Source organism: Podarcis filfolensis, assembly GCF_964270895.1.
Source record: "Podarcis filfolensis genome assembly, chromosome: 9".
NCBI classification, from domain to species: Eukaryota; Metazoa; Chordata; class Lepidosauria; order Squamata; family Lacertidae; genus Podarcis; species Podarcis filfolensis.
The window spans coordinates 56,111,018-56,131,933 of NC_139610.1; the positions used below are offsets into that span (position 1 = coordinate 56,111,018).

The 20,916-nt window shown below is 43.3% G+C and overlaps 1 protein-coding gene across 3 annotated transcripts; it reads left to right on the forward strand.

The window, feature by feature from the left end:
* The first annotated feature begins 443 nt into the window (after positions 1 to 443).
* On the forward strand, positions 444 to 18,989 carry LOC310742267 (sodium/hydrogen exchanger 9B2-like). 3 transcript variants are annotated; one of them, XM_083571474.1, is made up of 12 exons: positions 444 to 740; positions 3,213 to 3,310; positions 4,332 to 4,473; positions 6,097 to 6,267; positions 7,703 to 7,845; positions 9,118 to 9,245; positions 10,282 to 10,457; positions 12,898 to 13,004; positions 13,348 to 13,497; positions 14,462 to 14,570; positions 15,632 to 15,768; positions 16,552 to 18,989. In XM_083571474.1, the coding sequence occupies exons 2-12, from the start codon at positions 3,254 to 3,256 to the stop codon at positions 16,765 to 16,767; spliced, it is 1,536 nt and encodes a 511-aa protein (XP_083427600.1). In that variant the 5' UTR covers positions 444 to 740; positions 3,213 to 3,253; the 3' UTR covers positions 16,768 to 18,989. The 3 variants fall into 3 exon arrangements, with proteins under 3 accessions (XP_083427600.1, XP_083427602.1, XP_083427601.1); XM_083571476.1 differs by having other exon boundaries at positions 6,142 to 6,267; XM_083571475.1 differs by having other exon boundaries at positions 444 to 704.
* Positions 18,990 to 20,916: the final 1,927 nt, after the last annotated feature.

The window sequence follows — 20,916 nt, forward strand, 5'->3', positions numbered from 1 at the left end:
TACACACACACACACACACACACACACACACACGTGTGTGTGTGTCCGTCCAATTATATTCTAAGTTCTCAAGTTCTTGATGCAGTTAAGCACTTTGATCGTTAATGACGGCTGGCTTATTTTAGATATAATGTGTAAAACATGCAAACAATTATAGAATATATAGCTTTAAAGCTGGAAAAAAAGGGAAGTAGAAACTCAGTGTATTGCTGTGTGAAAGTGGCTTCAGATAATCTTCAATGCCCCTTTGTGGGTGCAGCAGTCCAAGCCACCTGCTTGTTGGTTTCCTTTGTAAACAACGAAAAAGCGAATTCCCGCCTTGCTCTCCACACAAGCAGCTGAGGGGAATGCTCCTTCCGGTTGCCAGTTAGCTTTCTCTCCCGCTGCCTGGCGCTCTTTCTCCAGGCTCTCCTGCCTTCCGGAAGGTCGGGAGCGACCGTTAATCAAGCGGAATGTTGGAGAGGATGGGACTGAATCCACGCCATCTTGGTTTCCATGGCTTGACAGAGGGTTGGTGAAGTCCCTGGAGAGAAATGGTCGCCTCAGAGCCAGCCTGGCGATCTGCCACTGAAACCTAGCTTGAGGGACAGAGGTTGACTCTTCAAGACTGCCCTCCTGGCCTGTCCACTGGAAGGTGTAAATCAGGCTCAGCCGCCTCGGTGGTCAGCTATTCTGGGCCCTCTGTCTCCTCTTGCTCTCCATGGGTGAGCAACGGCTTCTGTGTGACTTTCCGAAGACAGGTAGGGATTTATCACTGAGAGGGTTGGCATGTGCACTTACATTGATCTGCTATTGAACTGGCCCACATTTGTTCAGCCGAGCTGCTTGAGACGGAAAACATATTCCAGCTTGGCCCAGTTAATGGTTTCTTAAACCCTGCTGGGTTCACTGGAAGTTATTCCCATGTAAGTCAGTGCAGAGGTGACTGACTGCTACAGCCAGAGCTTTTTTCTGGGGGTACACAGGGGTACACATACCCCTAAACATTTTGTGAATCTAAGTTTGGCCTCATTGAGGGGCAGTATTTCAATATGAGTAGGAAAATGAGAATATCCCTAAACATTTTTTTAGGAAAAAAGCACTGGCTACAGCCCAATCCCAAGCATGTTTACTTGGAAGTAAGGCCCACTGATTTACACACCCTAGTAAGTGTCTTAAGGGTTGTTGCAGCCTTAGTCTTGGTGAGCAAGTGTTTAGGAGGTGATCTTGATATGAAGCTTTTGAAAAGCTGTTTACAATTTTTATCCCCTCTTACCCAGGGTTCATGTTTCCTTTGGAAATGAGGCACAGCGGAGACTGTGATGTCTTTATGATATATGGTTTTTTCACACACACACACACACACACACACACACAACCTGAGCCTATAATAGAGAGGTTCAAAACATTGCCCTCCAGGAGTGTCCCTTCTCTCCTATTGCTGCAGTCTCTGATTCAAAACAGGCAACTGGCATTGTACTCTGGGCCCCTTCTCCAGCTTGCTAAGTTTAACAACTAACACCTTTTTCACATCGATCACAACGCAGCCAACTGAAAGCCTAAAATGTCGTCCTAACAAAAACTCTAGCACTGTCTTCTAATGTTCTCAGAGCTCAGGGAGGGGCTCCTTGCATTTGCTGGCTGGCACAGAGTCTTTGCTTTGCTGATAACCCATCTCCCCTTGTTCTCTGCAGTTGGCCCATCTTTTAGGCAATCTTTTGAACACGGGGAGCTGAGTCCAGTTATTAAGGGTCTGGCTTCCAGTTTAACTCTCCAAGCATTGATTAAATTCTAGCACTTACTAAATACAGGAATTGTGGGTGTCTTGCACCCACAAACCCTGGCACCCACAAACTCATAACAATATCAGGGTTGCCATATTTAAAAAAGTGAAAACCTGGACAGAAAAGTTGTTGAGCTTACGGCTGCAGTATTCCAGATATGCCCAGGAAATTTCGGGTGTATGGCAACCCTAAACAATACACACCTGGGCTCCTAGAGATGTTCTCATTCTTGCCATAGTTCTAAACAAAGCAAAAACATTTGGCCCCTCCACCTTGCCAAACCACAACTATAACTCTTCATTGATTTTAGCACCCTAAGGTCATCATTGCTGCTCAAGCTTTGACAGCTATGTGGAACAGCGCCACTTTGGCAAACCACTGTGTTCCCATCTGAAGTCAGTTTCTTTTACATGTCGGCAGCCTACCGAGGCTTTGTACACACTATAGGGATGCGGGTGGCACTGTGGTCTAAATCACTGAGCCTCTTGGGCTTGCCGATCAGAAGGTCAGTGATTCGAATCCCCGTGACGGGGTGAGCTCATGTTGCTCTGTCCTAGTTCCTGCCAACCTAGCAGTTCAAAAGCATGCCAGTGCAAGTAGATAAACAGGTACCATTGTGGTGGGAAGGTAAACAGCGTTTCCATGCACTCTGGTTTCCGTCACAGTGTTCCGTTGCTTCAGAAGCAGTTTAGTCATGCTGGAAAGCTGTCTGTGGACAAATGCCGGCTCACTTGGCCTGAAAGCAAGATCAGCGCCACACCCCATAGTCATCTTTGACTGGACTTAACTGTCCAGGGGTCCTTTACCTTTTACCTTTGTACACACTATAATTTTAAAGCGGTTTACTCCTCACAGTGTTACAGCACCTCTTAAACTACAGTACCCAGAGTTCTTTGAGGGAAGGAATGTGGTTTAAAGGTATGGTGTACACAGCCTAGAAACTGTATTGGCGTGCTGACTGTGGAGGCTTCCCTCCTCTGCAGCCAGCATGGCAGCACAGACTACTAATCTTTTACTAGATCAGAAAAAAAATACTTTACACAGTTTAGTAAATATTGTTAGTTGATCTGCAAGATTTTGCTAGAGCACTGTACTAGAAAAAAAGAAACCCAAATCCAAAGATGTTCTTTCACTCAGTACAAGAGTTCATGCAACTTCAAACACATACTTGATGCTCAGGCAGAAACTGGAGTATTGCTGTGTAACCTGCCTATTATAGCACTGTATGAACTTCCACAGACATTTGCAAAAGAGCATTGACTGTTTTTCCTTCTACCCTTGGTTCACTGGATCGAAATCCATTGTAATTTAGCAAGTAACCATGTGGTTGGGAAGCTGAATGTTTAAATATTAATGGAAAGAAATCCCAATGCTGTTGGGAGTGGGAGGAAACCCATTTAAATGAGGTAGAATATATGGCACCTGAAATACATTTTGTTTAAATCATAGGTTGGTCAGCATGTCGGACGATGTTGTGAAGAACAGTAAGGATGGGGGGATACTTTGCAAAGACCAATAAGGTTGATTCCGAGCCCGAAATAGCTCAGGTATTTGTCAATTACATATTTTATAAATATATTGACAGTTCGGGTCAAAAATGACCCCCCCCATGAAGTATTTACCTATTTTTTAGGGAAACCGCCAAAAACAAACCCTGGACATTTTAGCCGCTATCTGACAATTCCACCAGGATGCCATAGCGAATCCTGGCTATGTCCAGGAAATTCCAGACATATGGCAGCCCTAACTAGTGGAGGCTCTTAATGTGTTTTCGAGTTTCTTTTTGAATATACAGGCTGAGCATAGGTGGATATGCACAGCTTAAGTATGCCCAATAGGGCAGTTCATAAAAAACAGTTTTTTGAAAATGCCTGTTCCAAAGGTTTTATCTTACTGCACTAGGGATTATATAACTATATCCAAAATTTCATGCATATCAGTTAATATCTTGATCCTGCTCCACTGAATTGAAATTTCAGCCCTCATGGCATAGGAAAACGGCCAAGTAAACAGTTATTTTCATGGAGGAGGGTCAAGATATTAACTGATATGCATGAAATTTCAGATATAGCTGTATAATCCCTAGTGTAGTAAGATAAGACCTTTGGAGCAGGCATTTTCAAAAAAAAAAATTATGAACCACCCTATTGCCCAAGAGAGAGGGAAGTCTACTGCCCTATACCTCTCTAGCTCTCTCTTGCCCCTCTCCAGAAAACCTGTCTGCCTCATTTGGCTCATACACTTAACACCAAGATTATGTCAGCTGGAATGGGGAAAGGTCTTCCTTTGCCCCATTCAAAAGAACTTTAAGAAGACCCAGTTAGTGGGTGAAATCTCACTAACAAAAGATAGCTGCGCCTGGTAACTTTACAAAGGACAATTAAGGAGTGGTCCTTTTGACGTTATTCATCTTGTGATTTCAAAATCCCCAGTCTTGTCATGGTATATCCTCAGAAGTACCGTAAGTCCCATTGAGTTGAGTAGCACTTGCTTCTTAGGACTCCGGCATTATTTGGTACGTCAATTGTTGATAATGTGTCATCCTCCGCTCTCCCTGTTTTAAATCAGGAAGAGATTCTTCCTGTAGAAAATGAAGAGGCAGCGTCACTGAAGGATTTTGAACCGCAAGTGGAGGAGGAGCCACCAGGAAAACTGCGGCAAATATGTATTTTCCCACCACAAGGCATATTTGCTGAAATTGTAACAAATGGTATGCAAAGGGAATGCAAAAGGGGAAGCGAATACAGCCACCCTTTAGTTTTCTATTGGCTATAATTGTCTTGGTTTCTTTTTTTTTAACCTAATCTTAAGGTCCAGGGTTTTATATTTAAAAAGGTATAATATCAGCTGATCAGTGGTAACTCCCCTTTTGGCAAGGGTGGAGAACTCCAGCATGTAACTAATCCCAGTGGAGACTGAAGTCACCGACAATCAGCTGATCCCTTTTATTCAGACATCACTCTGCTGGCCTATGGAACTGTGAATTCTGCACAGTGTCACAGCTAACAGTACTGGGATTGTTTTCATGGTCTCTGATTTGTGTGGAGATGATGACCTTCAACCTCTGATCCACCTCTACAAGGCAGAAACAAACCAGAGGTTTAAGGAAGTTGCAAGGCTAATTATCCCAGGATAATTAATTGTGGGACCTCAAGCACCCTTCAGAGGTGAATTGGCAAGAAACATGTAACATATTCTAACATTTTCATGTGTAGTTCTTCAGCAGGTTTGGCTCAGTTAACCTGCCTGGATATGTTTAGCCACTCGGAGGTCTTTGGAGGAAAATCAGAGTGTGATAAATCAAGTAAAACCTTCAGGAGCCTTAACCAAAACCTTCAGAATGCCACTGAAATTCTTTTGTCTGCTAAACAGACAAGATAACTGATATCCCTTCAATTTTGATCCATCAGCTCTGCAGTTCATTCCTAACTGTTATTGTTTTAATCATTATTGTAAGCTTTTAAGCCTGGTCTTAATGTTCTCTCTCTTGTAAGTGAACTCCCAAAAGTCTATAATCCTCACTACATTTATGCAGATTTATCTTGAAAGTGGGTCATGACCAAGCACACAAAGAGACACTTTCTCCTGTAATGTGTACAGAATATGACCCAAATAATTTGACCTGCAGAAAACATTATGATTCATGGCTTGCTGCTGAGTGAAATCTCTGAAGATCCTAGATGAAATGGTCACATAGGGGAAAGCTTTACTATTTATTAATCCGTTTATATTATTTGCAATGGTATTTATTGCTTTTGTTTTTTGTTGGAGATAGTATTCATTGCCCAGGAACAAAGAAAGAAGGATAAGTATGGAAACTCCTTTGTGCCATTGGCTCCCTGTAACTTCTGTTTTCATTCGGCAGAGCTGTGTAGGAAATGGTTCTAAAATTGCATCTTCACTTTCCAGTGCTCCCATTCTGGTGCAGCGGGAAAGAACAGAAGGGGCTGCCAAGAAAAATCCCCATTCTCAAACAAATAACAGTAACTGGGAGGAGATCTGAAACATCTCTAAAATCTATTTAGATTGCAGAACAACAATAAAAAATCAATCACACTCATCTGTGGCCTGGGTTGCATGGTAGCACATTTAGCACCATAGCTGATTTGCAACAGCCCATCATTGTTGACTGCATGACAACAAGCATTTGACAGTAGCTTTAAATAAAGAATCAAATTAAAAGAACATTTTAAAAAATGGCGCAGAAAAGTGCATTACTAGCGCAACTTTTGTTTCTTTCATTACTTTAACCAAAAATCAGTTTTCATGAAGCTCTGAAGAACGTAACATGATTTCTGAAGGATGCTAAAGCATTTCTTCCCCTGTTTTCCAGTAGCAGCAGCAGCGCTGATCTGGGCTGTTTTCTGGGCTGTTATAGGCAAGGAATGTCTTCCTGGTGGAAATGTCTTTGGACTTTTGTTCCTCTTCTTTTGTTCTTTACTTGGTGGTAAAATTATGGAGTCCATTAGAATACCTGGCTTCCCTCCACTCCCTCGTCTTTTTGGTAAGTATTGCTTTATCAGGTACCGTGCATCATCTTATTTTTACATAGACCTGGTTTTTTTAATATGACAGCAGAGTTGTCCAAATGTCAATTTAGGCTCCCATTTTATTTATACATCATTTCAAGAGGTTTCCATTGGAGATCAGTCATAGGCTTATTTCCTTCAGGTAACCGAAATGTTACAAAGGGTATTTCTAGTTTTAAAGAGTTTCTTTTTCCATTTCCCCCCTCCAGCCAGTGAGTAATAGAGGACTCTCAAGTGTAAGCAAGATATACAGCATATTTGCATCACCCTACATACGATCCCATCCAGCCAAAAGAGGAAAAGGTGTCAGTCTTGTTAAATCCATTGAATACATGTGCTTAACTACCTCTCAGACTGAGCTGGACTTGGGTCCCTTGTATTTTGGGCAGGAGAGTGACAAAAGACAAGGAGCTGTTTGTTTAAGAAAAGCTGGTTTCTTAACATGCATATGTAAGTTGCTGTTAAGATCTTTGTATGTTGATGGTCATATACCTGCTTCATCAAGTATGTAAGTTTGAATTCCACCGATGCACAGTAAGATCAATCCCAGGGATCTCTGTGTCTTGTCAAATAGAAAAAGGAAGAATGGCATCTACCAGTCACTGTCAGTTTAAGATGGAAGGCTGTTTTCCTTCTCCATCTGAGACAACACAGAGTGGTTGGGGCAGAGAGAATCCTAACTCCATGTCCTCCTCCTCCTCCTCCTCCTCCTCTTCCTGTAGTCGCTCGTAGCTGAGTAAGATTGTCTTCTATAAACATAGTTTTCACAGTGAGTCCGCAAGTGACTGTGGAGGCCAATTCTGGATCCCCACGTCCTTCCACAGTGGGGACATAGGTTTCCAGGCAGGAGTTAATCATAGTAGTGAGGGTTTGCCAAGCGTGCCTTCCTCTTAGCACGGTTCTCCCTTTCGTCCCGAGTTTGAGCGTCTTCAATTGGAGCACTCGCAGGCCAGTGTTTCCCAGTTGTGGGTGAGATCTCCATGTAAATTAGATAAGTAGATACTGTTTTTCAGACTTATAAGCAGCCACAGAAAAGGGCTTGAACAGGATCTGGGCTGCAGTTCTGGAGAAGGGATCTTTTCACCTTTGCCCACAGAACTGTTTCCTTGACTTAAATTCGTGCCACAGTTGTTACTTGGTACAGATTGGAGAAAAGGCATTCATATGCTGCTCTCTTCCCCAGCTGCTTGCAACTGTTACTGGTTTCCAGCAGATTTAAATTGTGAAAGGGTAGAGGGGAAAGGATTCAACCCCTCTCCCCCAGTGATATAGCCCAATCCCAGCCCCATTCCATATTGTTATTCTGGCACACAATTTAACACTGCAGCCACTTCGTCCCATGCTTTCCAAATGTTGCTTGCCACCTGTGATGTCAACAATGAGTGACATGCCTTTCTCTGTTCCATTTAGGGATGCTGCTTGCTGGGTTTCTCATCAGGAATGTCCCATACACTAGTAAACTAGTCCAGATCAATGTGAAATGGGGAGCTACCCTGCGAAACATTGCCCTCTCAATTATCTTGGCTCTTGCTGGTCTTGGCCTTGACCCACAGGTGAAGTATCAAATGGTCCTTAACACATGCAAAATCTTTATGGACACTAAGAAGTGTGGCAAAGAGCTTTCCTGGACACCACACAAAAGCAAAATAAAAGAATGTTGCCCGCAGAAAGATTGTTTATTCTTTAAACTCTTCCCGGCTCCAAATATTCACTAGATAATATGCTAGATATAATTTCTCTATCCCACCTCTCTCTAAACATCAGAGACATTTGCAGAACCCAGAAAACAGAGTTGTTACCTAGATGCCAAACCCACAGCTCTTGGATTCAAGCACCATTCTATTTAAATTTTCCATTCCTAAGGAAGAATGAAAACAGATACAGTATTTTTTATTGCGGTTGTAGTGGTATGATTTGGTACAAAAGTATGGTGTGTTTTTTTTGCTTTGGAGCAAGCTCTGGAAAATCTTTTGGAGCAAGTTTCTTGCAGTGCCAATGTACGTTGGGGAAAATGCATCTGTGAAGGGCAACTATTGGCTAGCACCAATCCAACACACTTCTACTCCTAATCTCTGTCACTGTTTTTACATAAGTTTCTGATTTTTTTAAGGTGAAGGCTGAGCATCTTACTGAATACAATGGTACCTCGGGTTAAGAACTTAATTTGTTCCGCTTTAGTTAATGGGGCCTCCCGCTGCCGCTGCGTGATTTCTGTTCTCATCCTGAAGCAAAGTTCTTAACCCAAGGTACTATTTCTGGGTTAGCAGAGTCTGTAACCTGAAGCGTCTGTAACCCGAGGTACCACTGTATATTGTTATAGCTCCTGATCCACAGACCCTTTTAAAAAAATTAATTACTGTTTTATGTTTTATGAATTACTTCCACTTACGCTCTGCTTGTATATTTGTAAATGAAGGGCATTGCAAGTCTCTAATTCTCTCTCACCCAAAGGGAATTAAAATTAGATAGTGTTGCCTGTGCATGCATTGCTTAAAAAAAGAATGTGGGGGAAACTTACATGCCCCCTAATTCTCGAAATTAAGGGTGAGACTTACTGCCAACCTAGTATGCAGTTTTCTGGAATGCATATCTGTAATGCACTTTGAAGAGCTGTGTTCACACTGCAGGAGACGAACTGAAAGGTGTACATCTATCTTCATCCTAAACACCTTGAATCCACTTCCAATCTCCTATTATAATGCATTGTATTGTCCCATACAATCAAAGCTGAGTACAGCAGAGCAAATCTCAACTGATTTTACGTAACAGTAAAAAAGAAGTTGACAACAGTTGTTGTTTTTTAAAAAATGTGTTTTGTCTTTCAGGCTCTGAATAAGTTGAAAGCGATCTGTTTCAGACTAAGCTTTGGTCCTTGTCTCACGGAAGCCTGTGCAGCAGCTGTCCTGTCTCACTATATCATGAACCTGCCATGGGAATGGGGGTTTATGTTAGGGTAAGAGATAACTTTGCTTTCTCTTGCTTGCAAGCGGTACATATCTTCTAGCAATACCTACAACTGCAATCTTAAACACAGCGCACAAAGTCCCGAGCCCTGAAGGGATGCATCGTTTGGGTTCTTTAGTGTTATTAATAAGAATATGCAAGCATGGAATCTCTCCCTTCTCCTGGAATCCATTACCAGTCTGGATAATGAAGGTGCTTGGAGCGTTTCATAGAGTGGCAGCACTGAGAAACACAGAGAAGACACACAGCCAGGGCCAGGTTTAGGTTTGATGAGGCCCTAAGCTACTGAAGGTAACGGGGCCCTTTATATGTCCAGCTGTCCTTTGTCAACAACAAATTGTCGCTGTTTTTTGTGTTGAATATGTGCTATTTGGAAATTTATGGACTTAATAGCAGGCATCCCCAACCTTTGGCCCTCCAGATGTTTTGGACTACAATTCCTATCATCCCTGACCACTGGTCCTGTTAGCTAGGGATCATGGGAGTTGTAGGCCAAAACATCTGGAGGGCCGCAGGTTGGGGAGGCCTGACCTAATAGTCATTTGCACATGTTGCTATGCAACCAGTCCATGCAGAGTGTAGGCACCCTATATATAGAAATGAGCAAACCAGTGATGTTTTAGGGAGCATACTAGCAGGCAGGGCCCATTACTTACATCATAGGAGCCTACACAACACAAAACACTGTTCCTGTATGTAGGTTTTATTTTATTTGTATTTTATCTTACATTTTGGAAATGTACATCCAGGTTTTTCCCCCTTTAATTTTTTGGGGGGCCCCCAAGAGAGGGGGCCCTAAGCTATAGCTTGTTTAGCTTATACGTAAATCCAGCACTGCACACAGCTGTGTCTTGTTTTCCCTTTTTTGCAACATGGAGTGCATTGTTGTGATTATAGAGAGAAGGGGAGGGGAGAGACATTTATTTCCAGAAATTTCTGATACATCATCTTCTGTAAAGTTTTATCTGAATGAAGCAATGTAATGTTCCCTTCTTTCACCAAGAGCTAATTTTGTGCCCTTTCAGGTTTGTTCTAGGTGCTGTGTCTCCTGCTATCGTCGTCCTTTCATTGCTGATGTTGCAATCCAGAGGATATGGTGTCGATAAAGGCATTCCTACCTTGCTAATAGCTGCTGCCAGCATGGATGATATCGTGGCCATTACAGGATTCAACACCTTCTTGGGCATCGCCTTTTCCACAGGTACTGGAGCTATGCCCTAGAAATGAAAAGCCACTGCATGGACCCATTAAAAAAAAGCATAGGCAGAATTGGGAGGCTGAATCTGGTGCAATTTCCCTTGAGGATAGGAGAAGGCTGACTTCAGGAACGGTTCATTATGATGTGACCTCTTCTCTAACAGAGAATATATGTTGTCAAACAGCTGTGATTGGGAGAAGGGGAATTCCATTCTATTCCCATTAAAGCGGAAATTACTTAATTTGCACTTTCTGAAATGACGCACAGACTGCAGCTCGGCCATCCTTCAAACTCCACACAGCTATGAATTTTGCAGTGCAGCTTTCCAACTAAGTGCTATGCATGAAAGAGGTAGCAAAAGCAGCACATCACATGAGACAGCTGCGCTGAACTTTTCTATTTTATGTGGTAGTTCACTACAGAGGTGAGCTTTCTGAAGACCTGTTATTGAGTATCCATCCTAAGTTGTTTGCACAAAGCCTGTGTGGCGGCTATATAGTGTCTGCTGTTTATTAAGCACTCATTTTTATCTCTTCCTGCAGTGGTTATACAATAGCCACTGCTGAGTGAGCTAATTTGTTTGCACAGAGATTATACGACTTCCCATCAACTGATTGTTATCCCAGACTTTTTAGTGTGCTTTCCCATCACTTTGCTTACTACAAAAAAAAGTCTGCTTTTAAAAAAGAAGTAAAAGTTGGTTTGTTACGTGAAAACCTAAATTTGCAGGTATGAAGTTGAATACATCCTTCATTATAGTGACAGTCTGGAGGGAACCCAGAATTCTGGTTCTGAGCTGCTTTACACCAGCTTTGTCTTTCCTCTTATATTCATTTTTGCACTTTAGAAACTGTAGAACAATCACAGCAGACGAGCGCAATTTCTTTTTTTCTTTTACTTCTGCTGTGGTACAGTGGCTGCCACCTGCTGGACAGAGAACCAATTGCAACGCTTGTATAGAATCATCGAATCTTAGAGTTGGAAGGGACCCTAAGGGTCATCTAGTCCATCCCCCAGCAATGCAGGAATCTCAGCTAAAGCATCCATGACAGTTGGCCATCCAACCTCTGTTTCAAAACCTCCAAGGAAAGAGAGTCCGCCCCCTCTTGTGGGAGTCTGCACAAAGCCTCTCAATTCAGTAGTTGCTTTTTAAAACAAAAACAAAGATATCTGGAAGACATACTCTTAACTCTGTCTGCTTTCTATCTTGAAAATACTCTTCAGGACATTTCTTCTCTCTGCGTTCCTCATTTCTCCTCTGGTAACTACTGTGAATGCATGACCTGCTGTCTGTCTGCAGACACTGCAGTCGTCTGCAAGGTTGATGTTGCCAGCCTTCATGTCTCATTTGCAGACATCTTTATAGTGCAGAGGGATGCGGGTGGCGCTGTGGGTTAAACCACAGAGCCTAGGACTTGCCAATCAGAAGGTCGGCGGTTCGAATCCCCGCAACGGGGTGAGCTCCCGTTGCTCTGTCCCTGCTCCTGCCAGCAGTTCGAAAGCACATCAAAGTGCAAGTAGATAAATAGGTACCGCTCCGGCAGGAAGGTAAACTGCGTTTCCGTGCGCTGCTCTGGTTCGTCAGAAGTGGCTTAGTCATGCTGGCCACATGACCCGGTAGCTGTACGCCGGCTCCCTTGGCCAATAAAGCGAGATGAGTGCCGCAACCCCAGAGTCAGTCACGACTGGACCTAATGGTCAGGGGTCCCTTTACCTTTACCTTATAGTGCAGAGTTGGTTTACCAGCAGGCCTGGTGCCTGAAACCAGCTCCCCGAAAACCACATCCTTTGGGATCCTGCCATCTTCCATTCTGTGTACAGGACCAAGCAAGGTGTAGACCATGGGTAGGCAAACTAAGGCCCGGGGACTGGATCCAGCCCACTTGTCTTCTAAATCCAGCCTGCGGACGGTCTGGGAATCAGCGTGCTTTTACATGAGTAGAATGTGCCCTTTTATTTAAAATGCATCCCTGGGTTATTTGTGGGGCATAGGAATTCATTCACTTTTTTTCCTTCAAAATGTAGTCTGGCCCCCCACAAGGTCTGAGGGACAGTGGACCGGCCCCCTGCTGAAAAAGTTTGCTGACCCCTGGTGTAGACGCTGCTGAGACAGAAGTGTGAACAAACTGGGAATGTGGGTTTGAAGTGAATTAAAGCTCTGTTGCCCTATCACAACAACTCCACTTTTTTGAAGGACTTTAGGAAAGTGAGGGGGCGGGGAAGGCACCGAAAAGTGTGGGATGAACTAATGATTAATGGGAATAATATAACCACTGCTCAAGCAAATAAGGATTAATGCTCATTGCCATATAATCACAAACAAATTAGAACTCATGCTCAGCAAAGGCCAGACATAATCTATCCTCTGCATAAACTTTATGCAAGCAAAGCAGGAAAATGAAAATCTGTGTTTACACCCTTTTCTTCTGTTGTGTCCAAAAAGGCTCTGTCTTCAAGAGTATCCTCCGTGGTTTAATAGAAGTTGTAATCGGCGCAGGAGCTGGTGGCCTTCTGGGAATTTTTATTTGGTACTTTCCAAGCAAGGATCAGGTGAGAAAGGAAGCTGTTGGAAAGTTTCAGCCTTGCATCTCATCAAGGAGAAGTGGTAGGGGAATGATGCAAAAGACACTCTCCATGTCCTAGTTTATGACTGTTGAGAATGTGATCCAGAGATTGTCAATGCTACAAAATCACTCTTTCCCAAAGATGTGAATCCTCCGTGACTCTGTTGGAGGGGCGTGAGGATCTTTCAGTCATTGCTGATTTTGTCCTAAACGGAGGACTCATTTGTAGATTTTAAATTAGCATTATGATTCCATCAATTTAGGGCAGTTTCTTAGTAATGCTATAGTAATATTTTAAAGATACTTTCTGTTTTCTTCCCTGGTCTTAGACGTATGTTGTATGGAAGAGAGCATTCTTTGTGTTGGGTCTCTCTGCTTTTACTCTTTTGAGCTGCAAGCATTTTGGCTTTCCTGGATCTGGAGGCCTCTGCACAATTGGCTTGTCATTTCTGGCTGGGCTGAGATGGTCTGTGGAGAAGGTGAGCATTCCGCAAACATAATGTTGTTGTTTAGTTGTTTAGTCGTGCCCGACTCTTCGTGACCCCATGGACAAGAGCACGCCAAACACTCCTGTCTTCGCAAACACAATAATAATAATAATAATAATAATAATAATAATAATAATAATAATTTATTTTTACTCCGCCCATCTGGCTGGGTTTCCCTAGCCACTCTGGGCGGCTTCCAACAAAGACCAAAAATACATTAAAATATCACACATTAAAAACTTCTCTGAGCAGGGCTGCCTTCAGATCTCTTCTAAATGTCAAGTAGTTGTTTATCTCTTTGACATCTGATGGGAGGGCCTTCCACAGGGTGGGCACCACTACTGAGAAGGCCCTCTGCCTGGTTCACTGTAACTTCACTTCTTGCAAGGAGGGAACCACCAGAAGGCCCTCAGAGCTGGACCTCAGCGCCCGGGCAGAACAATGAGGGTGGAGACGCTCCTTCAGGTATACTGGACCGAGGCCGTTTAAAGCCGAGAACTCAGGAACAGATTTGTGTGAAGGAGAGAACTCAAGTTGGACTGCTTTATGGTAGCACCCTGGGCTCCTTTAGCATCAAGGGCAAGAGAGAAATGTAATACTATGAATGACAACAACTACAACTACACAATAAGCTAGTTATTCATAGCTTCAACAGAATAGAAGTAAAAATTTTCTAGAAGTTTGGGGGAAATGGGTACAAATTGAAAAGTGGTTCCTTAAACAAAATTAATGTTGGACACATTGATCAATTACACGGCTAGTTTGTGGGGGAAAGAATTCCAGAATCCACAGCCAGTCAGCATCTGTATTGATCAGGACCAACCAACATGCTGCAGAATAATATATTATGCTATGTAATTGCTTGTTACGTTAAAAATTGTTATATTTTAAAGATCTAATAAAAAAGAATAATACTAGTTCTTGTAACACTTTGTGTTCACTCTTCATCTTGCAGAAAGCAGTGGAAGAGATTGTTAGAATTGCCTGGCAATTTTTCCAACCCTTTCTGTTTGGTTTAATCGGGGCCGAAATATCTGTTGTCTCTCTCGGACCAAAAATGGTTGGTAAGTCTGCTAACCTGTGCTGGCAGGGGTGCCAACTTGAATAAGACATTGCGGGGGGAGGGGCAGGTAAGCCCCGCCATGCATAATCGATCACATGATGCGACACACATACACACACACCATTTGAATGACAATGCCCATCAAGTTGTGGGGGGCCCGGCCCCCTCAAATATTTTATTAGGGCCTCAGCCTCTAGGAATTGGCTCCTACGCACTGATGAGTAGGGCTATAGTCCCTTAAAAAGGTAAAGGACCCCTGACACTTAAGTCCAGTCACAGATGACCCTGGGGTTGCGGCGCTCATCTCGCTTTACTGGCCAAGGGAGCCGACATTTGTCCACAGACAGTTTTTCCGGATCATGTGGACAGCATGACTAAGCTGCTTCTGCCGAAACCAGAGCAGCACACGGAAATGCTGTTTACCTTCCCGCCGGAGTAGTACCTATTTATCTACTTGCACTTTGATGTGCTTTTGAACTGCTAGGTTGGCAGGAGCTGGGACTGAGCTCACCCCATCACAGGGATTTGAACCACCAACCCGATTGGAAAGCCCAAGAGGCTCAATGGTTTAGACCACAGCGCTACCCTCGTCCCTTAGAGGACAGCTAATGGACCATCTCCTCCAAAGCTGAACAAGCATGCATTTCCATAAGTGAATGGGCAGAGCAATACCCCGGAGAGAACAGAGCAGAGGGTCAACTGCTGCATCCCAGCCCCTGCTGCTTGTGTGAGCCACAGCAGAAGGTGGCAGGCTGGAGTGGCTTCTTTCCCCATTTTTCACTGTGGCAGCTTAAAATATACTCAGAGTCCTGAAGTGATTTCATGCTCTTTATTGCTAGCGTAGGGGACACAGGCAAGTCCAAATGGCCCACACAGTTCTATTCCCTAACATCTTGCAACTGCTCCCCACCGTCTCAGTTGGCCACGTTGCTCTCACTTAATGTTAGGGCTTTGTCCTGCTGACGCATCACCCTGCTTTTGACTTTTGTTCCTAATAAGATGAGGATAAGGGCTGATTTTCCCCTGAGAGGAATAATGAAGTATATATCCCTCTGCCTACAGGGTTTTGTATGATCACAATGTGTTTGGCTCTCATGATACGAGTTACTGCTACATTCCTGTTGGTTAGTTTTGCTGGCTTGAACTTCAAAGAGAAAACATTTATCGCACTGGCATGGATCCCCAAAGCAACTGTCCAGGTAGAGTACGCCTATATAGGAGACCCTGTTTCTTCTGCAGAAAAGATGCTAAATCACGCGCCATGGTGCGCTACTCTAGGTGGGAAAGGCATATTGCTTTTGACTCTTGCAAGCAACCTGATAATCAGCTTCCTTACTCCATAGGTTAATTTCTTTCTCTTTCTGAAGTGTTTTCTGTCACAGCTCTCTTAGGAGATCACTTTCCCCATGCATGCAGATTTGCCCTCAAAAGTGATCTCACTAACAGAAGCCCCTTCTGTTGACCCCAAAAGCATTGTTTTTACTTTGGGGAGATGCCATTTTGCTTCCTAATACACAAATTCAGCAACCCAGTGAATTATAATGGTAACAATACTGATAACTTGACCCATACAGCAGCGACAGCCCAGGCCTCCCATTTTGCAAGTCAGAAGCTGATTATCATTTCCCCACAAGCTGGATTGAGCCCCAGGGTCTCCAAATTTAAGAAGGGCCACAGTGAACTGCGATTGTAAGGCTATTCAAATCTGGCTCCTGTAAGTCCTGAACTGGCCAAATGAAAGAATCCTGCTTGCACTCTTAATATTAGTCAATGAAGTTCATGGAGTGAAAGGGGTTTCCTTTCCCTTGCAACCGCAGCAGTACTGTCTGTTCAGGAAGGCCCCCTCTAATTCTCCAGAAAGGCTTCTTTGTGGGGTGCAGGTAGCTTCAGAAAGGGGGACACGCAGACAGGAAACTTTCCTTCTGTGACTATAACATGTGATCCAATTCAATGTCCTTTCCACCCCCCCCCCTTCCCTGCAGGCTGCAATTGGTTCTGTTGGTTTAGATACAGCCCGAGAGCTGAAGGACCCAGTCCTAGAACATTATGGCCTGACCATCTTGACAATAGCTTTCCTGGGAATCCTGTTAACAGCTCCAACTGGGGCTCTGATCATTGGCCTGGCAGGACCCAAACTCCTTCACAAGACTGACTTGGGTGATGAAGAAGATGGGGGGAAAGCATCTTCGCCAATATAGGGAAGTGTCAGGGAATACCTAAATCGGAACTCCAAGCTTCCAAGAAATCACAGTGCCCTATAGTGGCATACAGTTGTCTGAAATCCCATGTGGAATGCATTGTAGGTCCTGCTAAAACAGCAACCCAAGTAGAGGAGAATATAGTTACATTAAATCAGCATCCAGGTGTTCCTTCATCCTTCACACAGGAATTTTGAATGACCGCAGCCACAAGTGGAGTAGATCAGTGGCCTGGTTCAAAGAGACAAATGCCAGCAGGGCATGAGAAAGCATTTAGGGTGGCTCCATGAAGTGTCACTGGAAGTTTATTCAGTGGTCTCAGCGGAAAGACATGCCAGAAGCACCAATCCCATCAGTAAATAATCAAGAGAAAGTTCATAGACTTTACAACCGATGGTCAAAGCTCCCAATGATTTTCCAGTAGCCAAAGGCAGTTATGTTCTGGCAATAGATATGCAGTCTTTGGGACCATCCAGGGAGAGTGATGTTACAAATATTGTAATGGTGCAGTGGACAGTTGTGGATTTTGCACATGGAACAAAGAAAGTTCATCAAAGTTTGTCCATGTATTAGATACTAATCTGGCTGGTCTGGCATTGCAAAGATTCATATTGTCCGCCATCGTTTCCCCATCTACACGTTATAACGTTAAAACAGCAACAACAACCCAGCGAAAGTAGTAGCTTCAGAGCAGCCTGCAGCAATACATTGGCCTCTTTGACCTAATGGGTTGAACTGGATCCAGGAAGAACTGTTGGAGTCTTTTTGGCTTCTTAAGAATATACTTGCAGAGGAGAGAATGAGGAGGGCAGCAGGAAATGACTGCTGTTGGATGAAGGATGTGTGATCCTGCTGGGATGAATACAGATTATTTTTTTTACGGCTTTTACAGTTGCTGGCAATCACACATATATGTGTGTTCTGTAAAACGAAAGGGTTGCTGAAGTTTCAGAGGATACATGAGTTTTAGGACTCAAAAAACTAGATACTAGCAAAACTTGAGTCAAGAGCTGCACATGAACCTTAGAATGCTGTCTCCAATACTTTAAAGATTTTGCAGATCCATACATATGTCATTTAGGAAAACCTTTTTTCCCATTCTCAGTTTCTCCATACCCATGAATATTGCATGGGGGGTTTTTTTGTGTGTGTTTTTTAAGAGCAATGTTGGGTATGGGTTAGAAAGAAATTGGGGTTTTCCCCAACCCTTCAGACCCAGTGGCGATGAAGTCACTGCTTCATAAGATGCTGCAATTCCTTTGAAAACTATTGAGGGCATTGTACTACCTAAACAAAACTGCTCACAATTCCTCCAGTACACCCAGTTTGTTTGTTTTTTTTAAATGCTCACAGTTTTTTTGCTGACTGCTTTGTAAAAACAAAACACCAGAGGATCTTTAATGCAGATCCGGTGAGTGTGGAAAGCTGTATTATCTGCATTTTTATCGCTTGTGGCAAAAGCAGTGCTTTTAAAACTGTTGTATGGAGGAGTGCAGGAGTGTCAAATAGCATAAGAGAGCCCCCTGCATCACATTGCTAATCATATTATTTTAAGGGGAAAGTTTTAAAATGGAACTTTCTCTTATCCCTAGCTTTGATTTCCACTACAAATACTCAAGGGTGATAATATTGGCATAGTGTACTGAGAGCTGCCATCTGTTGGGAAAGAGAAACAGAATGCTAAAAAATATGCACTTTATAGCTTTACTGCGATGTTTCACCAGAGGGAGCAAAAGGCTCAGACATGCATTGTTTTCCTCCATTTTGGTCTTGGAAGATTGAAGAGTCAGAGTCAGAGTCTTCCCTGCACACTCAGATCTGATTTCTACAATAAGTCTTTTAATGTTCCTTGGGTAGACATAAGAGTTATTTTTTACAACAAAGACAAACGTCCAGTAGTCATTTTCTAAAATCAGAGCCGAAAGCCACCATCTGGCAGCCTTTAACTCTGGCAAGGTGTGAAAAGTACTGTGGAATCAGATTGCTGCATCTGGCTGAGGTTCTGCTGTCAGTCATACAGAAGGCACCATGTCTCTACAGCAAGCTGACCTCAAGTCCCTTACTTGAAGTGCCTTCCAGGTGCGAATTCCTGAAATAGCAAATTTGCACCCTTTGCTCAACAGCAGCAGCAGTTACAACTGGATTTGCTTTCTTTCTAGTGCATGACCACTTTGATACTGGGAAATGTAAAAAAAGAAAAGAAATAAATGTCAATGACTTTATAGAGTAGTGTTCTTGTTTCTTTTAAAGTCAAGGGTCTATTGCTTAGGTAACCCTTTTTACTAATTACATATATGCTTGCATCACGCGTGATCACTTCCAGATCTCTTTATAGAGCATTCACCCTTCGTTGCTTGCAGAAAGTTTATGGGGAGGTGTGCTATTTATAGAGCATTTCGATTTGTTTGTGGGGAGGCAGTATGACGTTGCATCGAACAATTGCCCTTTCCAGGACATTTCCCCATCACCTTCTTTACTAAAAAAAAATCTCAAGGAGGGATATATTTGTGCAAGAATGCAAAACCCACTTTAATTGCAGAACTTGAGTTTGCCAGTATGCAATTGAAATCCCTCACCCAACACAAAACATTCCAGAAGAGGCCTGTGTATGTGTGTGTGCGCATGTAGATCTATATTTTGAGTTTGAGGGTGCCAGTGTTAGAATTTAATCAAGGCTTAGAGTGTTAAACTGGGTGCCAGACACTGAACCCCTGGGTTCAGTAAGTGTTAAAATATAAGCCAGGCTAGGATCCTGATGGGGTAATTGCTTGGGGTGGTGAGCCATTAAGAAAGCAAGGAGAGGGGTCTCTGTGCCAGAGAAGACAAAGTTTGAAGCAGAGTTTTGGGGCTGTGATGTGACCTAGAGAGATGAGGTTGCAGGCTGGGAAATGAACACATACAGAGAGTGTGCCATGGCTGATTTCTGCTAGTATGCAAGCCTATGGGAGAAACAAGACCCCTTTGGGATGTTAGTGCTGTGAACCCCTCCATCATAGGCTCAGGATGTATATATGTGTAAATAAGCCATATATCATACAGACACCATGGTTTCCGCTGTGCCACATTCCCAAAAGGAAACACGAGCCCCGGGTAAGTGTCTGGAACCTTGCACTGCTTGGAGATTGGGGTGGAGTGCAGATATATGGTTCTGCTCTGCAAGTAAAAGCAAATAACCAGATGTGTAGTAAGATAATACCCTGTGCAGCTGTTGCTTGGCAAAGGAAAGGGGGGGGACACATTGGGGTGAGACCAGGAGCAACTCATGTATAGTGCAGCTTAACAGTAATCCTGGAATCGGCTAGATCTGTATAACTGCACACCTAATATTTGGCAGTAGCACCATTAGCCAGGCTAACTTTTGTCCTCAATGTTACACGCAAACTTTCACAAGAGAATGTTTGAGGAGAGGGAAGATACTGTGGGCCATGTTTGTTTTGCAAAGGCTCCCTGCTGTCAGCTACTGCACATGATCCTAAAACAAAAGATTTAAGTAGATCCAAAGGCCCAGAAACAGAAGCTGTAATTAATATCCTAAGCATATGCAAGGAACCATTTTCCAGACCTTGAAGCTGAGCAGTGCATGGTTCAGGGAAGAGCAATGTAAGGCACGGGGTGAAAAGACGGGGGTTTTTTCTTGCTCTTTCAAGCTTTCTGTCCAGAGGCTTCAGAACCATTGGCTTGGATCCTAACTTACTGTGTGAGTGGAACAGAATATATGTTCATGGCGTGGTGCAAGATATGGCACGGCCAGGGGGCTGAGTTGGGAGCTGGGGATGGAAGAATTCACAGAAATAATCCTCCCCCTTATACTTTACAAATTTGCCAAGCATAGGATATTCTTGTAGGTGTAATGGTGCAACCCTGTAACAGAAGTGCAGTTTTAAAAGCGAACTGTCTATTATAGGCAGATGTCTACAATAATGAATTAGGATATTTTGAAATGTTCAAGTTGGAATTGTCTAACCTGATCTTTGTCGCCTTTTAGCCTAGCATTCACTAGCACCTAGGAATATTCCCCCGCCCATTCTCCCCCTTTCTCTTTAAACATGTAACAAAACGTTATTGCTATGACTGCCTTCGTTCAGGCTATGTCCTAATTGTGAGCCATGGTGTATCAAGCTGGAGACATGCAAAATTCACAAAGGTGCA

Excerpts from the sequence above, each read along its gene's own strand:
- LOC310742267 (XM_083571474.1), top strand. The coding sequence starts at position 3,254 with ATGGGGGGATACTTTGCAAAGACCAATAAGGTTGATTCCGAGCCCGAA. Across the intron at positions 4,474-6,096 it reads TGCTGAAATTGTAACAAATG|TAGCAGCAGCAGCGCTGATC; the intron begins GTATGCAAAGGG and ends CCTGTTTTCCAG. Across the intron at positions 13,498-14,461 it reads TGAGATGGTCTGTGGAGAAG|AAAGCAGTGGAAGAGATTGT; the intron begins GTGAGCATTCCG and ends TTCATCTTGCAG.